The 16,919-nt window shown below is 29.2% G+C and overlaps 1 protein-coding gene across 2 annotated transcripts; it reads right to left on the bottom strand.

Moving 5' to 3' along the window:
- Positions 1–3,819: 3,819 nt before the first annotated feature.
- LOC117173494 (tetratricopeptide repeat protein 25-like) lies at positions 3,820–15,541 on the bottom strand. Of its 2 annotated transcripts, XM_033362108.1 has the most exons (3): positions 15,113–15,541; positions 10,686–10,952; positions 3,820–6,422 (listed from the first exon to the last, which is right to left on the bottom strand). In XM_033362108.1, exons 1-3 carry the CDS (start codon positions 15,322–15,324, stop codon positions 4,910–4,912), a joined length of 1,992 nt encoding a protein of 663 aa, XP_033217999.1. In that variant the 5' UTR covers positions 15,325–15,541; the 3' UTR covers positions 3,820–4,909. The 2 variants fall into 2 exon arrangements, with proteins under 2 accessions (XP_033217999.1, XP_033218000.1); XM_033362109.1 differs by lacking the exon at positions 10,686–10,952.
- Positions 15,542–16,919: the final 1,378 nt, after the last annotated feature.

The raw sequence follows: 16,919 nt of genomic DNA, 5'->3' as shown, positions 1-16,919 counted from the left end.
TATTTATTTATTTACATTTGCACATTAGGTAGAGCCTGCACGTAACCCAAACACTAAGCTAGAGATTTCAGTGCACGTATATCTTACATTTGAAAACCTGGGGAAGAAATGAATAAAGAAGGGGGATTCAAGTTGAACTATATAGGCGCGGCAAAAATTGATGCCATGCAAGGGAAGATTAGGGGGTGAATGAATAACGTGTAAATAAAGTTGACATGGACCTTCTTTACGAAAAAGTGAGATTCCAGAGATTTTATATTCGATTCCAATTATTTTAAAGGATTTTAAAGAAGTTGAAGTATTTTAACTAATTCCCAAAAATTTTGAACAATTGTAGAATGTTTGAGAAAAACCAAAAGATTTTTCAATCGATTCCAATCATTTATAGGGATTAAATTTTTTTAAAATATTTTTGAGTATTTTTAAAAATTCCAAAGATATTTCAATAGATTTAAGTAAATTAATTTTTGTTGAACATTTCAACTTATTTCCAAAGATTTTGAAGAATTTTAGGATATTCTGGAAGATTTAAAAGATTTTTAAATCGATTTCAATAGTGTTGCGGAATTTTAAAGAATGTTAAATACTCGAAAATGTTTGAACAAGTTTCATAGATATTTCAATCGACTACAATACATTAAAAGGATTTTAAAAAGATTTAAATACTCAAAAATATTTCCAAAGATTTTGAAGAATTAAGGAATATTTTAGAATTATTCCAAAGATTTTTCAATCCATTTTGAATAAACGTGAAGAATTTTAAATTTTGTTTAATATTTCAACTTATTTCAAAAGATTTCAAATAAATTTGGCATATTTTAGAAATTTCCAATCGATTTCAATAATTTCAAGGGATTTTTTTTCAAATATTTAAGAATATTTTTTAATCGACTTCAATACCTTCAAAGGATTTTGAAGAATTAGAGGATATTGAAAAATTGAAGGATGTTTTAGAATAATTCTGAAGATTTGTCAATTGATTTCAATCATTTGGATGGATTTTAGGGAATTGAACATATATCAAAGTATTTTCAAAGATTTAACAGTATTTTAGATTATTTTTAAATATTCCAAGAAATTTGATATTGATTTCAATCAGTTAAAGGGATTTTAAAGAATTTTCGGATACTTTAGAACACTCTAAAGATTTTTCAATAGAATTCAATATTTTTTAAGGATTTTAAAGAATTTCAGATGTTTCGAGGTATTTCTAAAGATTTTAAAGTATTTTAGGATATATAAAAAATGCCAGGAAGTTTTCAATTTATTTTAATTATTTAAAGGGAGCGTATAGAGTTTTAAATATTCTAGCGTATTATCTAAAATTCCAAAGATTTTTCTAGTGATATTGAAAAAGTTTAAGGATTTGAAGTAATTCCAAATATTTCAAGGTATTTCTAAAGATTTTTAACAATTTCAGAGTATTTTAGAAAAATTTTTGATTATTGTCAATGGTTCTAAAGATTTTTCAATCTATTTCTATCATTTTAAAAGATTTTAAAGAATTTCATATATTGCAAGGTATTTCTAAATATTTTAAAGAATGTCAAGATATTTTAAATGATGTCAAGGATTTTTCAGTTGATTTCAAGAATATAAAGGGATTCCACAAAATTTCAAATATCTTACGGTATTTCCAAAAACCTTCAAGATTTTTTAAACGATTTCAATAATATCAAAGGATTTGAAAGATAATTTCTAATATTATAAGGTATAACGAAAGATTTGTAAGAACTTCAGGATATTTGAGAATATTTTAAGGAATTTTCAATTGATTTCAATAAACTAAAACGATTTTAGGCAAGTTGAAATATTTAAGGGTATTTAAAAAATTCCAAGTAATTTGCAAGAGCTATACAAAATTTTCAGAGATTATAAAATATTATAAAGGATTAAAAATATTTTGGACTACTGTAAAAAAGTCTAGAAATTTTGCAATCGATTTGGAAAATTTAAAGGATTGTAAAGATTTTTAAATATTTCAATAACTTGAAGGGTTTTAGAGGATTTTAAATATTGTAGGGTTTTTTTTACTATAAAAATGCAATTAATTTTCAAGAGATTGCATAAAGCTGAGGGATATCAAAATATTTGAAAGGATTTTAAATATTTTTGGTTCTTTTAAAGAATTCTAAGTATTTTTCAATTGATTGCAATCATTTAAATGGTTTTTATAGAATTTTCGGAAATTTTAAATACAGTGAAACCCTTCAATAGCCCTCCCTTCTATAGCTCTTCCAAGAATTGACGCCGTGCCGCAGGTTGGTGTAACAGGAGCTGCGAGGTGTGCGCGAGGTTCTGCAGTTGTCACTCAGGCGTGAACAAACAAAAGTGGAGCGGGCTATAATGAGTTAGTTCCCACCCACCATTAGCCCCAAAATCGGCACTATAGAAGAGTTTGGCTGTAATTTTAAGGAATTTCAAACCTAAAATATGAATTGATTTCAAAAATTTGAAGGGATTTTAAAGATTTTAAAATATTTTAAAGTAATTTAAAATATTCCAACTCATCTTTCAGAGATTGAAAACATTTTAAGGAATTTGCAACTATTGTAATAATTTTCATGAATTTAAAAATATTTTCGTACGTCTATAAAGAATTTCCTAGAATTTCGGAATATATATAATGAAAAATTTGAAAGAATTTAAAAAATTACAGATTATTGTAAAAGATTACAAACATTTTTCAATCTATTTCAATAATTTTAAAGGATTTTAAAGAATTCCGACTATTTCAAAGCATTTCAAAACATTTTGAACAATTTCAGGATCAATCAAGAGTGGTAGAAGCTGATGAAATAAAAGGGAAGATTAAATCTAAAGACAAAAGATTTTATTTTATTTAGAAAAATACATAATAATATCAAGAAATTTCAAAGATTTTAAAATTTTTTTATGGATTTAAATTAAATTTTAATATGTCCTTAACATATCAAGAGTATTTGCAAATTTTTTTTGTGTCCTGAAATATTTATCAGTCACACATATGTAATATTTTGCAATTTATAAACCGATCTTTTTGAAATTTAAGAAATTTAAATTAGATTAAAATGCTATTTAAAACCCTATTTAACGTCCAATAATTAAGTTAATTTATGTCATTTCTTAAAATGAAATGAAAAATCTAACGACAAAAATTTTGAAACCCAACATGAAATGTACCTGTATAATTTGAAAAAGATCCTCTTTTAAAAGAATAAAAATTTCCTCGAAAAGAATTTTTTTACAAAAATAAAAAATGAAAATAAAACCAAGAATCGAACAAACGAATTTGGACAACGATCATAAAACGTTCCCATTGCAATCTAAATAAAAACAATTTTCCCTTTTTTTCCCTAAAAAGGAAAGAAAGAAATTCGTTTTGCTTTTGGACAAAAATAAAAAAGAAGAAAGAAATGCCAGATTTTTTAATAAATTAAACAAAAATTCCTTGAAAAGTGCCGAAACATTGTTGAATATTTTTTTAAAATGCTTTTTTCATTGTGATTTGATAATAATAAAAATAAAAATAGAAGGAAGGGAATTTGGTTTTTTGCCTTCTCATTTTTCTTTCCTCTTATTTACTTTTTTCCAAAGGGAACACGAATTTTTTTTGTAGGGAAAAAAAGGAAATTTTTTTCAGATTGCAATGAGAATATTTTATGATGGTTGTCCAAATTTGGTCATTGAATTCTTTGTTTTATTTTCAGGAATTCTTCACATTACCTTGATTATTGGACGTTAAAAAGCATGTCAAATTTGATTTTAATCTCATTAAAATTTCTTAAATTTAAAGAAGAAAGAAAAATGAGAATGCAACCAACCAAATCCTCTTCCTTCCCATTTTTTATTTTTTTATTCTTGTTATCAAATTACAAATTAAAAACATTTGTTGATAATATTCACCAAAGTATCGGTACTTATGCAGCACCCTTATGAAGGTAAGACAAATTTTCAGCAGGTAGGAACAGCAACGAAACAACGATGCTCTCTCTTTGACACCTGAGATTCAAGCCTATATACCTAATCAAGTCTTCTCATTTTTCTGTCCGCTTTTTTATGGTTTTCAAAAAAAAAAAAAGAAAAAAGATAATCGTTCAGGAAGATTTTGTTTTGTTTAAGGAGGATATTTTTTCAAATTAAAAATGAACATCTTATGCTGGTTGTCCAAATTTGGTCGTTGGATTCTTAGTTTTATTTGAAGGAATTCCAGACATTAACATTATCATTTTGGGAGAATCCCCCATAATAGTCTTTTCCTTTGTGTATGTTACAGCATGAAAACTTCCTGTGTTTGCTCACTTATTCTTGTGCAGCTGCCAAGTATTTCCTGACTCAAAGTTGAACTGATGAAGGGTGAGAATAGGGTAAGGCATTGATTCGATTTGTTTTACCTTCTTTGGCCGAGCGACGTGTAAAGAAATGTGTGAGTGTTGGTGTTTACATAGGTATAGAAGCACAGAGAAGGAGTAGGGTCGACAAGGATAGAGTTCCAAAGAGCTACCTGTTGAGTCACCTATGTTCCATGTTAGCACTCCTAGGCCTACCGTGTACTTGAAACAGTATGCAAATGCAGGAATATAGCTATATCAATCTAGAGCAAACACTTTCACCAATACGCAAATGTTAGATCTATTTTGATGAAAGTTTAATGTGAGAAAGCTAGAAAGGTGGATGAACGAATGAATGCAGCAGTCACGGCCTGTGATAAAATGCCTCAAGGCAAAGTGATGAATGAAGAATTGATCTTCGACGGAAAGTAATAGATTCAATATATCTAATTCAATTTCTTTTCAGGATTCAGGATCAAAAAACATTGTAGAGGTGCAGAAGATATTTACGGAAAGGGAAGTTTTTGCAAATAACTTTTGACCACTTCTTATGATTAGATTTCTGTTATGATGAGTTTATTTTGAAAAGGATCAAGCTTTCAGAAAGGATCAGGACTGGATCTGAATCCTTCGAAAGTTTTAGGTAATTTTTCAGTGGTATTTTCCTTCCTAGGACTTGACGGAAGAGAATGTCTGTAGAGAGCATGCTTGGTGAAGAAGCCGTAAGTTCTTCCGCTCTGGATCGATTCGGTTGCATCCACAAGATCCTCGTCCTTACGACTCCTGACAAAGTCTAATCGCCAATCGGTATCGACCTCGATGCACTTCTTGGGAGATTTCGACCTCCCATCCCTTAGCTTTCTGCTGGCATTCAAACTGATCCTTTCATCGAGATCCTTAGAAAGCAATTCAACTGATGGAGATAAAATATCCTCTTCGGCTCTCGCTTTTGAAACCTGAGACCCTCCGATTCCTGACAAGGTCCTTAAAACCGACTCGCTCTCCTTTTCCAGTATTGAAGGAACTTTTAGGTTATTTAAACGGTTTGCAATTACCGAAGGTTCTGTTAAAATATTTCTTATCTGACTGTCACCCATTTCTGAAATATCCAAAGATTTGAAGGTACCTACCACAACTGGGTTTCGAACTGTGTAAGTTGAATTTGCATTTGTGGTTCTAGTGGCCTCGGAATCAAAATCTTTTTTTAAAACATAGGTTCTTGAACTTCCTGAATCATCACATTTATCTGGTAAGGTCTCATCAACACTCTTCCAAATTTCACATTCTGTAGAAGATGATTTTGTATCTGAAATATTATCGCTATTTTCCTTGAAAGATGTTCCCTTCTCTCCAGATTTCAGCATCCTTCTCAAAACTTTCGAAACCTGATCAACAAGATCTTGTATATAACCAAAAGTACTATCGCCCTCTCCTCTGAAAATTTCTGCCGCTGCTTTCAAAGTCTCGAAAGCTTCACCAAATCTTCCAAGCTTCAGAAGTGACTGACCACTCAGTAATTTCGCATGCATGAACCATTTTTTCGAATTAGCTTGTTCCGCTATTTCTTGAGATTGAAGAGCAAGTTTCAGAGATTTAGAGTATCTTCCACTGTCGAAATGACATCTGCCAATTTCGTGAGACAACCAGGCTTGTGGTACTGAGTCTTCAAGTTCAGGAAACAACCATTCCCAGGCTCGACAAACTGCCTCCAGGTGTCCGAAACTCAAGTGCACTACACCCAAAGTGACCAGAGACTTGGTGAACAATGCACGGTTGCCGGAAGCCTTTGCGGTGTAGATCATTTGAGATACATTCTTGATTGCCCGGTCATGTCTTTTAGCTGAAACATGAATCAAAGCCAAGTAGTGATGAGCCTCCACAAGATATCTGTGAGGATTTTGAACCCCTGATGCCAGGGAAATCAGCTCTTGGCCTATATTTAGGGTTGACTTGAAATCTCCAGCATTGAAGAAAGATGTGAGGCTCTTTAAGCTCGCTTCTGCTTGACTACTTAGTTGTCTCTGCATTATTTGGGCACGTGTTAATCTTGCTGCAACCTTGTGGGAAGAACCTGGAGACATCTTCCAGATATCCTTCCTGCCGTCGAAATACCTTTCAAAAATTATGAAATGAAGACATTAGATATTAATTATCATTTTTATAAGGATTTGTAGACGTGGAAAACAATACTTATAAAGTATCTCTTAGAAATAAAATTATTTTATTTAAAGACAATTTTTTTATAATATATATTATATATTATATTTATTATCTTTCATTCAAAAAAAAATTTTCTGCGATTTAGGGAAATTTCTCTTGATTAAAAGAAATGGATTTTTGTTAAAATAAAAATTTGGCATTTATTCAGAATGATTTTTTTTTAAGTTCCTTTTCGTTAAATGAAAAAAAAAATATGTTAAAGAAACGGTTTTCTTAATTTCCAACGAATATTTTGCTGAATGCTTGGTCATAAGAGAATCTGTTTTTCAATTATTCAGTTTCTTTAACATTGACATACTTCACACTCCCTCCTCCTTTTCCTCTTTTTTCCTCCATTTAAGAAACTTTCTCTTTTCTTATTTTTCGTGTCTTAAACTTTTTTTATAAAAAAGAATGTTCTTTGTCATAAGAAATTAATTTATTTATTTTAAATATTGGTTACGATTACTTGAAAGTTAAAATTTGTTGTTGAAAATTTAACTAGTTGATAAATAATTTTGTTGTGGAAAATTCATCTTTTTAGGTAAAAAATTCGACTGTTTTTTTCTTAAAAATTCCTGTTTTTCAGATGAAATATTTGTTTGTTAAAATTTTTTCTTTAAAAATCGCCTTTTTGACTTCAACTTTCAAATATTTGATTTAAAATGCAATTGTATTTTATTGAAGTTTAATGATATTTGTTCTTTATAATTTTATCATTTCTTTCAAAATTCATTTAAAAAATGTTGTTAATTCAACTATTTGAGCGAAAATGCATCTCTCTAATTTGAAATTTAATAATTCTGGTTTAAAAAATCGATTATTTGGTTGGTAACTTCACTATTTGGTAAAAAACTCATTTATTTTGTCATTAATTTAACTAGTTTCTTTAAAACGGAACTATTTTGTTACAACTTCGTCTTTTTTGTTGAAAATTTGAACTATTTGTTTTTAAATGAAATAGTTTTGATAAAAATTATTTTTTGTTGAAAATTAAACATTTCGTTAAAAATTTATCCTTTTCGTGTGAAGTTTAATTTTTTTTAATGCGAAATTTAAATAAGATGAAAAATAATCAATGTTTTTTTAATGTCCTTGCGCTCATTTAAAAGGTAAATTCTTATTAAAGCGTACCATCTTATCAGAATAAATGTGCAGTTTTTTACTTGCTGGAAGTAGTTAAAGTCGAAAGAAAAATTTGGAGAAGTTCGAAGGCATCTTATCTGTAGGAAAATATTTACAAGAAGAATTAAATTGTTATATGTTTTTGATCAATTTAAAGAAAATTCACAATTGTTCATTTCATAACATTTTTTATATTTCAAATATTCTTATAAAAAATTTAATTTACCGTATTATTGTACTCTAATGGAATTTATTGTATCTTATCGTGGAAATACTATTCCACCAAGGATTTCAATTAAGGTTTAAGAAAAAAATTTAATGTGCACTTTTTTGCAATATTTTCTTTGCAAAATTGACGGGGAGGGGAATGGGTGTTGAACAGAACATCACCTCATCGACGACTACGTGTGACCTCTTCCCCCGCTACTGCGCTTGACAGCGACACATTTTTTTGTAATACCAAATTGTAATTAAATTGTACGATTTTTAATAGAGTAGCAAATTTGTGGCTCTCTGAGGTTTTTTTCGCATACTTAAGTTTGATACTCAAATGGTCGATACATTCTAATCAAACAGAAAAAATCATTTTCTTAAAAAAATTGATTTATCCGTTTCATACGCTTACTCTACATTTATATGACATGGAACAGGGTATTATGGTAAAAAATAATCTTTTTTATTTTAGGACAGGGAGTTTCCGTAAAGAAATATAATTTCACTCGAAACAGAGACTTTTTCACATAAAACAAGATTTTTTTAAAAGAATTATAATTCGGATCTAGAAGACAGGAATTTTAAAAAACCCCTTTTCCAAAACTAAATTCGTCAACATTTGAGTTTCGAAATTTCAGATAAAGAAAGTACTTCAAGCAGTTTTTAGAGTAAAGGTAATAGAATTTAAAAAAATAAATATTTCTAATTTATAATAGGAATTTTTTTATTGTTTATTGCGAATTCATCTTTTTTTAGTTAAAAATTCAACAATTGAAAATGCGATAGTGGAAGTAAAAAACTCTTCTGTTTGGTTAAACATTAAATATTTGAACTTGAAATTTAATTGCTTAAGTTTTCTTTGACAATTTATCTTTTTTAGCAAAAAGTTATTTTTTGGTACAAAATTAATGTTTCTATTTTAAAATGAATATTCTTGTTTGGAATTCATCTTTTTAGTGTAAAATTCCACTATTCCAGTTGAAGATTCATAAATTGATTTGAGAATTCACCACGTTAGTTGAAAATTAATTTTTTAACTGAAAGTTTAATTGCTCCATTTTTGTTTGCAAACAAAAATTAATATTTTTTATTGTAAAATCTAAACATTTGTTTCAAAATTTATTTATCTTACAATGTTTTGCTCTATTGTGTTGAAGGGTGTTTAGAATGAATGCCGTGAATTAAAATAAATCTGATAATAATAACCATGAAATGACCGGTAATTTTAAATCGACCGCCGAATCGCCAGCCTGATAATATTATAGTAGAAAAAGTAAATTCTAAACCTTGTTACAAAAAATCGTAACAATGGAGGTAATCTAGTAATTCAGTTAAAAATTTTCATTGTTATTCAAAATTCAACTATTTAGCTTGAAAATTCAAGTATTTTCTTGAAGATGCGATTAATCTTTGGTTAAAAATTAACTTTTCAAACTAAAAATTCACAAATTAAGTTTAATTTCTAAATAAATTCTTTAATTTTCAATTAAAATTGTAATAAAAACTCATTTCTAAATTTTTTGTGCATATTTTTGTGCTCGAGACATGTTACTCTATTAAAAATTGTACCATTCAACTACAATTTAATGTCACAAGAGAAAAAATACTAACTAATTAATTTTAAATAAGCCCGCGCTCCACGACATATGCGCAGTAAGATTAAGCATTGCGTCAATAAATACACCGACCATGCTTATAGTCAACAGTGCCGAAAGGGAATTCGTCGCCGACAAGCGCAGTAGAGGGGAAAGAGGTCACAGGTAGTAACCGGCGAATTGACGACTGCCCGTTGAAAAGAGGAGGGGCTAAGGAAAGATATGAGAGGGAAAATAGTAGTAAAGGTAATGTATGGGTATGAGTAATTATAAGGTAGAAAAATTAGTATTGAATAGAGGGGATAATTAGAAGCGGAAGGGGTGAGATTATAGGTGGGGTGAACAGAAGGCGTGATGAGAGGGAAAATAGGTTATGAAAGGAAGGAAAGGGGTGTGACGATATAGAGGGTGAAAGGAGAGGTAAAGCAAGGTAAATGGCTTAAAGGAGAAGGGGGAGTTGTCAGGAGTGAGATGATTTAAAGTTGAAGTGACGGGAGAAATATATTGGGAGAAGAATGAAAGCGGAGAGGTTAGATTATAGAAAGGATTTGGCAAAGAAAGAGTTGATTTGGGGAAGAGGATTGAAGAAGGAGGGGTGAGATAATAAGAAGGGTGAATCGATGGGTTATTTAAAAATGCTTCAGAAAAGCGGACTATATGAACAATGGCGAGGTGGCGATGTGTGAAGGAAAAGATTTGTACTTACCATTATATAAAGTTTAAATTAATTGTTTCAAATAGAATACGAAACTCATTCTTAGACTCATTCTGAGGGTTTGTTAGCCCCAGACATAAACCTTTATAGCTTCAATCGGATGTCTGAAAGTAGGGGAAGTAAGTTTTTGAGAAAGTAGGTAAAACTTGGGTAAGGAAAGTAAGGAAATCGATAGGTGGAGAAGTACGGGGAAGTGTTGGAAGTGCGCGGAAGTAGAGGGGCAGGAGTGGACGGGGAACAGGATCGATGAGGAGAGGGGAAGTATGAAAATCAATCATTAGAGAAGTACGGGGAAGTGTGAGAAGTGAGCAGAAGTAAGGAGAGGGGCATTAGTGGATTGGGAACAGGATCTAAGAGAATAGGATCTGATAGAAGAGGAGAGTGGAGGAGGAGAAGAGTAGTAGGAGAAAGAGAAGGAAGAGATTGCAGCTACTTCATTGCCATCTTAATAGGTTACAAAACCCGTTTTTGTAGGCGCATGGCAACTACTTTGAGTAATTTTTTTGTAGTAGAAAGTTAGATTTTTACTCGAGAATTTCCGGGATCATAGCGGATGGATCGATGGACTGTTTGAGGATTTTCTCGGCCCTTATAGCAGCGGCTTCAGGGCACAAAGTTGCGGATAATTCTGTGCCGTTTCGAGCCTTGGGCAAGAGTTTCCGCAAAGCTGGCGATGGATTAGCTGCTGAGCTTATGGCCGCCGTTGTTCTCCTTGCTGCCACAGTATGACTACTATCCCCTGGACAGATACTTGCCGCTTTGTGGTATAGGACTAAAGCTGCCTCGTAATCCCCTCTACGGTTATAGTTAACGATGCAAAATTTTGCTATAAACGCGTAACCTACTTAAACTATATAGCATCTTTATCCAAGAGGTACACTGAAGATATTGAAAATTTTCCTCAAGTTACAAAAGCATAAAGTTTAGCATTTTTCCCTTGAATTGTAATTATTGTTTTCAAACTAATAAATATTAAAAGAGTGTTAAACGAGGGCGTTTTCTTTTTCAAAGGTTTCATTTAGTTGCCAGTATTTTTTGTCGACTGTACATACTTAGCTTTTTTTATCGTATATCAAAAGTATTTCGGCAAAAGGAACTTCAAAATTAATTTTATTCTGTTGTTAAAATTTCGGATAAAATTAAGTGTATCGCTTGGATTATATATAATAAATTTAAGGGAGCGTCCACATATTACGTGAGTTCATTTTTTAACCAAAAAGATTAATTTTTTACGAAAAATATGAATTTTCAAGTAAAATTTTTTATTTTTTTGTTTTTAGTTGAAAAAATACATTTTTAAACAAAAAATAAAACAAATTTACAACAAAGTAGTTAAATTTTATATTAAGGAGATAAATATTCAACAACAACGACAACAAAAGTTTTAAAACAGTATTTCAATTTTCAACCAAGTAGCTGGACTTTTAATCTAGAAGATGAGTTTTTAAGAAAATAGTTGCATTTTCAAAAATATAATCAAATATCCATGGAGGTACTAGACTTTTTAGATAAAAGAGATGAATGCTCAACGGAAACCCAATTTTTAATTACAAATTAAATGGTTGCATTTTCAGGGAAGAAATTTAATTCTAAACTGAAAAAAAGACTTTTAGCAAAATAGTTATATTTTCAACCAAAAGGATAAATTTTTAACTAAAATGATGAATCTGTAGAAAAAAATTTAATTTTCAAGAAAGAGTTTATCATTCAGCACAACAGTTGATTTTTTAACCAAAAAGTTTATTTTTTAAATAACTAAATTAATTTTCTACGGAAAAGATGAATAATCCACAAAATATATGAATTGTGTGCTACTATTTTTCAAACAAATTTCTGAAATCTTGAAATAAAATAATGAATTTTCAATGAAAAATTGAATAATTAAATTATCAGTTAAAGAAGTTAGCTTTCAAAGAATAATGAAACGAATTTTCAACTAATTAGTTGCATTTTTAACTAAAGGGATGAATTTTCAACAAAAATGGAATAGTTATATATTTATTTTGAAAAAATTAGTTTTAAAACAAAAATAAAAGAAATTTTAAACAAAGTAGTTAAGCTGCCATTTAAAGAGAAGAATCTTCAACAAAAAAATGCAGGTTTAACGAAGCAGTTAAACTGTTAACCAAGTAGTTGATTTTTCTACCAAAAAGATATTGAAGAATATTGATTCCCAATCAAAAATTAGTTTTTAACCAAATAATTTAATTCTCTACAAAACAGTTAAAATTTTTAATATGTTAACGAAGCACGTTAATTAACTGAAAAACATGGTTATTAAAAGATTTAATACTTAATATTTCAACAACAACAACAACATGAATGTGAAAAAGGCGAATTTTTATAATTTTATTAATTTTCAAGCAAAAAATGAAATAATTATATTATCATGGAAGAAAATTCTTAGACAAAAAAATTTTTCATTCAAAATTATGAATCTGTAACAACGAAATAATATTTAAGAAAAAGAGATCAATTTAACAGTAGAGGTAAAAAAAAAACTTCCAAACGATCAGCCGGTAACTAAAGCAGTAGCGCTTCGGCTTCATAGCTACAAGGTTGGAGTTCGATTCTGGCTGCCTGAAATTTTTTTTATTTATTTTTTTTTTCATTTACTCAAATATTCCTAAATATAATTTCCATTAATAATCTTCCAAAACTGTGCGAATAATTATTTTTTAATGCTAAGTGAATTATTACTTTTTAAATATTACCTCCATAAGTCTGTTTTATAGGGTCCCAAAAACCCCAATAATCAAAAAATTGGGTTTTGCGTCTTTCTGGCGCTAATTACGATTTTCTGCTGGTTTTTACACAAATTATTTGAAATAAATAAGATACTACTTTTCAATGCTAATTATATGTTAACATAATTTTTTAAATTAATTTATTATTGTTTATAGCAATTTTCTGATAGAATAGAGTTAGAAAGTCGTGGTTCTTATCCATATTTCATCTTTTCAATTAGAGCGAGTCAATAAACAATTAAATATAATGAAAGTAATTTTTTAAACACTTTATTATTTTTTGTGATAATATTCTCTTATCATAATGATAAATAGTTGCAGACTTTCACTTCTTGTCAACTTTCCACTCAGAATCAGGTAATGGTTAAATGAAGTTTAAAATTTTATACTTTTGGTCCATTTTTCACTCAGAGCGATGTGAAGATTTTAAATATTCAACTAACATGATTGTTTAAACAACTTATTGTTTCTTATAACTATCTTTTTCTATAGTTTAGCTACATAGTTGCGGTTTGATTAGACTTTTTTTACTTTTTGTTATCGTTTCACTCACAGTAAGGTTATAATTATTTTAAGTGAACAAACATAATTGTTGAAACAATTTTTTATTACTTAAAATAATATTTTCTTCGATTAATGCGAAAAAGTTTAGTTTTTTCTGAAATATTCAACATTTTATCTACTTTTCACTTAGTGCATGGGGAAAATTAATCAAAAACTGAAATGATAGTTTAAAGTACTTATTATTATTTATAACTATATATTCCTATAGTAATGCTAGATTGTTGCAGTTTTTTCTAAAAAAAATCCATTTTTTGTGTACTTTTCACTTATGGTTGTAATAAATTGTCCAATGTACCAAACATAATTGCTTAAATCATTTGCTATTATTTTAAATAATATTATCTTTGAATAGGGCTAGGAAGTTGCGGTTTTTTCTTGAATTTTCACTAATGTTCACTTTTCACTTACAGCTAGATAAAAATTATTAAGATTTAACAAAACTCATTCTTTAAACAAATCATTATTATTATTCATAACTATTTTCTCCTAGTATTGCTAGAGAGTTGCCGCTTTTTTTATTTTCACTTTTTCTCAACTTTTTAGATAGATATGTAATAATTAATTCAATTTGACAAACATAATTGCTTAAATAATTAATTAATGCTTTTGCCTATCATCTATTAAATAATTTCTAGAAAGTTGTGATTTTTTTGGAAAGTTTTTACTTTGTTTTGAATGTAAATTTTTCTTGAAGTAGTTACTGAGAGCCTTTTGTTTAGATTAAAAATTTATTATTTGCTTCTAACTAAAAAGTCAAAGAAAAGCTATAAATTTGAGAAAAATCCGCAAATTTCTAGCATTATTATAGAAAAGATAGTTACAAACAATAATAATTTGTTTAACGAATTATTTTTGTTGAATTTGATTAATTATTATCAGACCCTAAGCGAAAATTAGACAAAATTTAAAACACATACACACAATTTTTATCATTATTTAAAGTGAAGAATTTTGAAAATAATAAGAAATTGTTTTAAAAATTATGTTTGTTAACTGTAACTTTCTCGCATAATTCCAATTGATTATTATTATAAATAATGAAAACATTTTTATACAATCATTTCTGTTAATTTTTATTGTTTATTGGCTCGATTGACCTAAAAAGTTTAAAATAAGTTTAAAATTTCAAAATCAAACGCGACTTTCTAACTTTATTTTAAGAGAAAATTGCTAAAAACAATAATAAATTGCTTACATTTTTCAAGTACGTATTTAATTATCAGTAGAATATAGAATTTCATGCATTAGATGCAATTTGTATTTAAAACCCAAAATTAGCGCCAAAAACTCGCAAAAATAAATTTTCACAAATTTTCTTCCATGGCTTATGATAAAGAGAAATTTTAAGTTAAAACTTGATTCAGCTAATATCAATGATTCTAAAACATTTTTTACAAAAACGTATCTTTTCCTTATAGAAACTACGTGATTATACTTCGATGGGCTTGCGAAACTTTTAAATATTATTTTTTCAAAAGAAAAAAGCATTCTTTTTTTATTCGAACAAATTTTGTGGCGACTTGCATGATAATTAAAAAAAATTTGGACAACCATAATGTAGAGGCTCCCTGATATAATAATTGATTCTTCATAAAATCAGCGATATCATAAATGACTTGTGAATATAAATTATTTATCTATAACCTCAAAAAAAGTTGATCAGCTTCTTGATGTAAATGGGTTGCATAATGTCGATCCGATCCAGAAAAACTTTTTTGTGAATGTCGTTTTTGTTCCGCTCGAGCACGTTCTTCAGCGCTGGCGATGACAACCATCGGGTCCTGATTATCTTCGTTTCCATTTTCCGGATCGTTGAGAAATTCAACATCAGGAAAAGCTGTCACTTGCATATTCATTTTTTCATTATTAATTTAAATTCCTTCTCCATTGGTTGACATAAATTCTCTTTCTGTTACCATCAGTTATTCAGTTTCGTATATTTTTAAAGTGTCGTATTGTTGATCAATGAATAGGTTTGCTACATGCCAAATGTATGTATTGATTTATCGATGATGAAATAAAACTGATAAAATTCAGTCGAGACCAATTAAAATTACAAACAGGATTTTAAAGTGACACTTCTCATACTGATGTTACCTACTTCATTCCATCTATTGTTTTGATTGGGGACAATTTCAAGCAGTTTTTGGAAAGTATTTTTAAATTTTACCAAAAAGAACACGTTTAGGGAGGTTAATCAGTAGGTTTGTCCAAAACTGAATTAGAAACTCTTTGTTCTTCTAATTTTGTATTCATATCGCCTAAGAATTTGTTCGAATCCACAACAAAATAAGTTTCATTTTTTGGTTAAAAAAAATTATATTCAGAGATGGCCAAGCCCCATTAGATTAGCACGTATTTGCCATAAGAAAAAAATATGCTTTTGTACATTTCGGGTTAGAAGAGAAGAATAGACGGAAAGGTAGATCACTCGTACACCTACTGATACTCTAGTTATGGCAGAAATCTACATTACCGACTGAGTATAACACCGACCGTTGGTAACTCAACATGGAACAGAACCTTACTTGGTCAGCAAGTGGCGTCTTAGTCTAGCCTATGCTACTTATTCTACTGTTAAAAAGAATAATTTTATTTTGTTAATATAAAAGAAAGCAAATGTATTTAAAAATAGCATACATTTAAGAAGAAAAGGGGAACAAGCGGAAATTTCTGATAATATGGGAAGATAGAGAATTTGAACAAAGGAGAAACACAGGAATATGGAAAACCTGAGAATTAGATTGGTCCAAAATTATTTTCTTTATTTTTGTATTCATATCATCCAGAAATCTGTTATAATTCACACAAAAATAAATCAATTTTTTTTTTTTAATTATAGTTACTAGTCGCTCAAAACCCATGCAGTTCAACACGTGTTTCCCATAAAAAGAAAAAACTTTTTGTACATCTTGGTTTTGGAACAGAAGAATGATCGGTAAGGTAGATTACCAGTACATCGACTAAAACTCGATTCATAGCAAAAATCTGCATTACCGACTGAGTGTAACGGCGAACGTTGGTAACTCAGCATGGAACAGAACCTTGTTCGGTCAGCAAGTCACATCGTAGACTCTATTATTCTACTTATTCTACTGTTGAATGAAATAATTTTATTTTGCTTATATAAAAAACAATTGTGTTTGAAAATGTCATAAATTTACGGAGAGGATAGGAAGAAAGGGAAGTTCCCGAGAATAGGGGAAAGATTTTTCAAAAAGCAGAAACGCAGAGGAATATGGAAAAGTCTCAGCCAAAAATGATGTTTTGAGGTTGCTCAAAACCCATGAAGTTTAACAAGTATTTCCCATAAAAAATGATGTTTTTTAAATTTTATTCAGAATCGTCGAGATAAACTGAATCGATTTGAAACTCAATCTCTCTTTACATTTTGCCATAAAATACGAACAAAATATTACTTTTTAAATATCACTAACGTAAATCTGTTTTA

This window comes from Belonocnema kinseyi, chromosome 5 (assembly GCF_010883055.1).
Source record: "Belonocnema kinseyi isolate 2016_QV_RU_SX_M_011 chromosome 5, B_treatae_v1, whole genome shotgun sequence".
Lineage (NCBI taxonomy): Eukaryota > Metazoa > Arthropoda > Insecta > Hymenoptera > Cynipidae > Belonocnema > Belonocnema kinseyi.
This window is presented reverse-complemented; position numbering and strand designations above follow the sequence as displayed.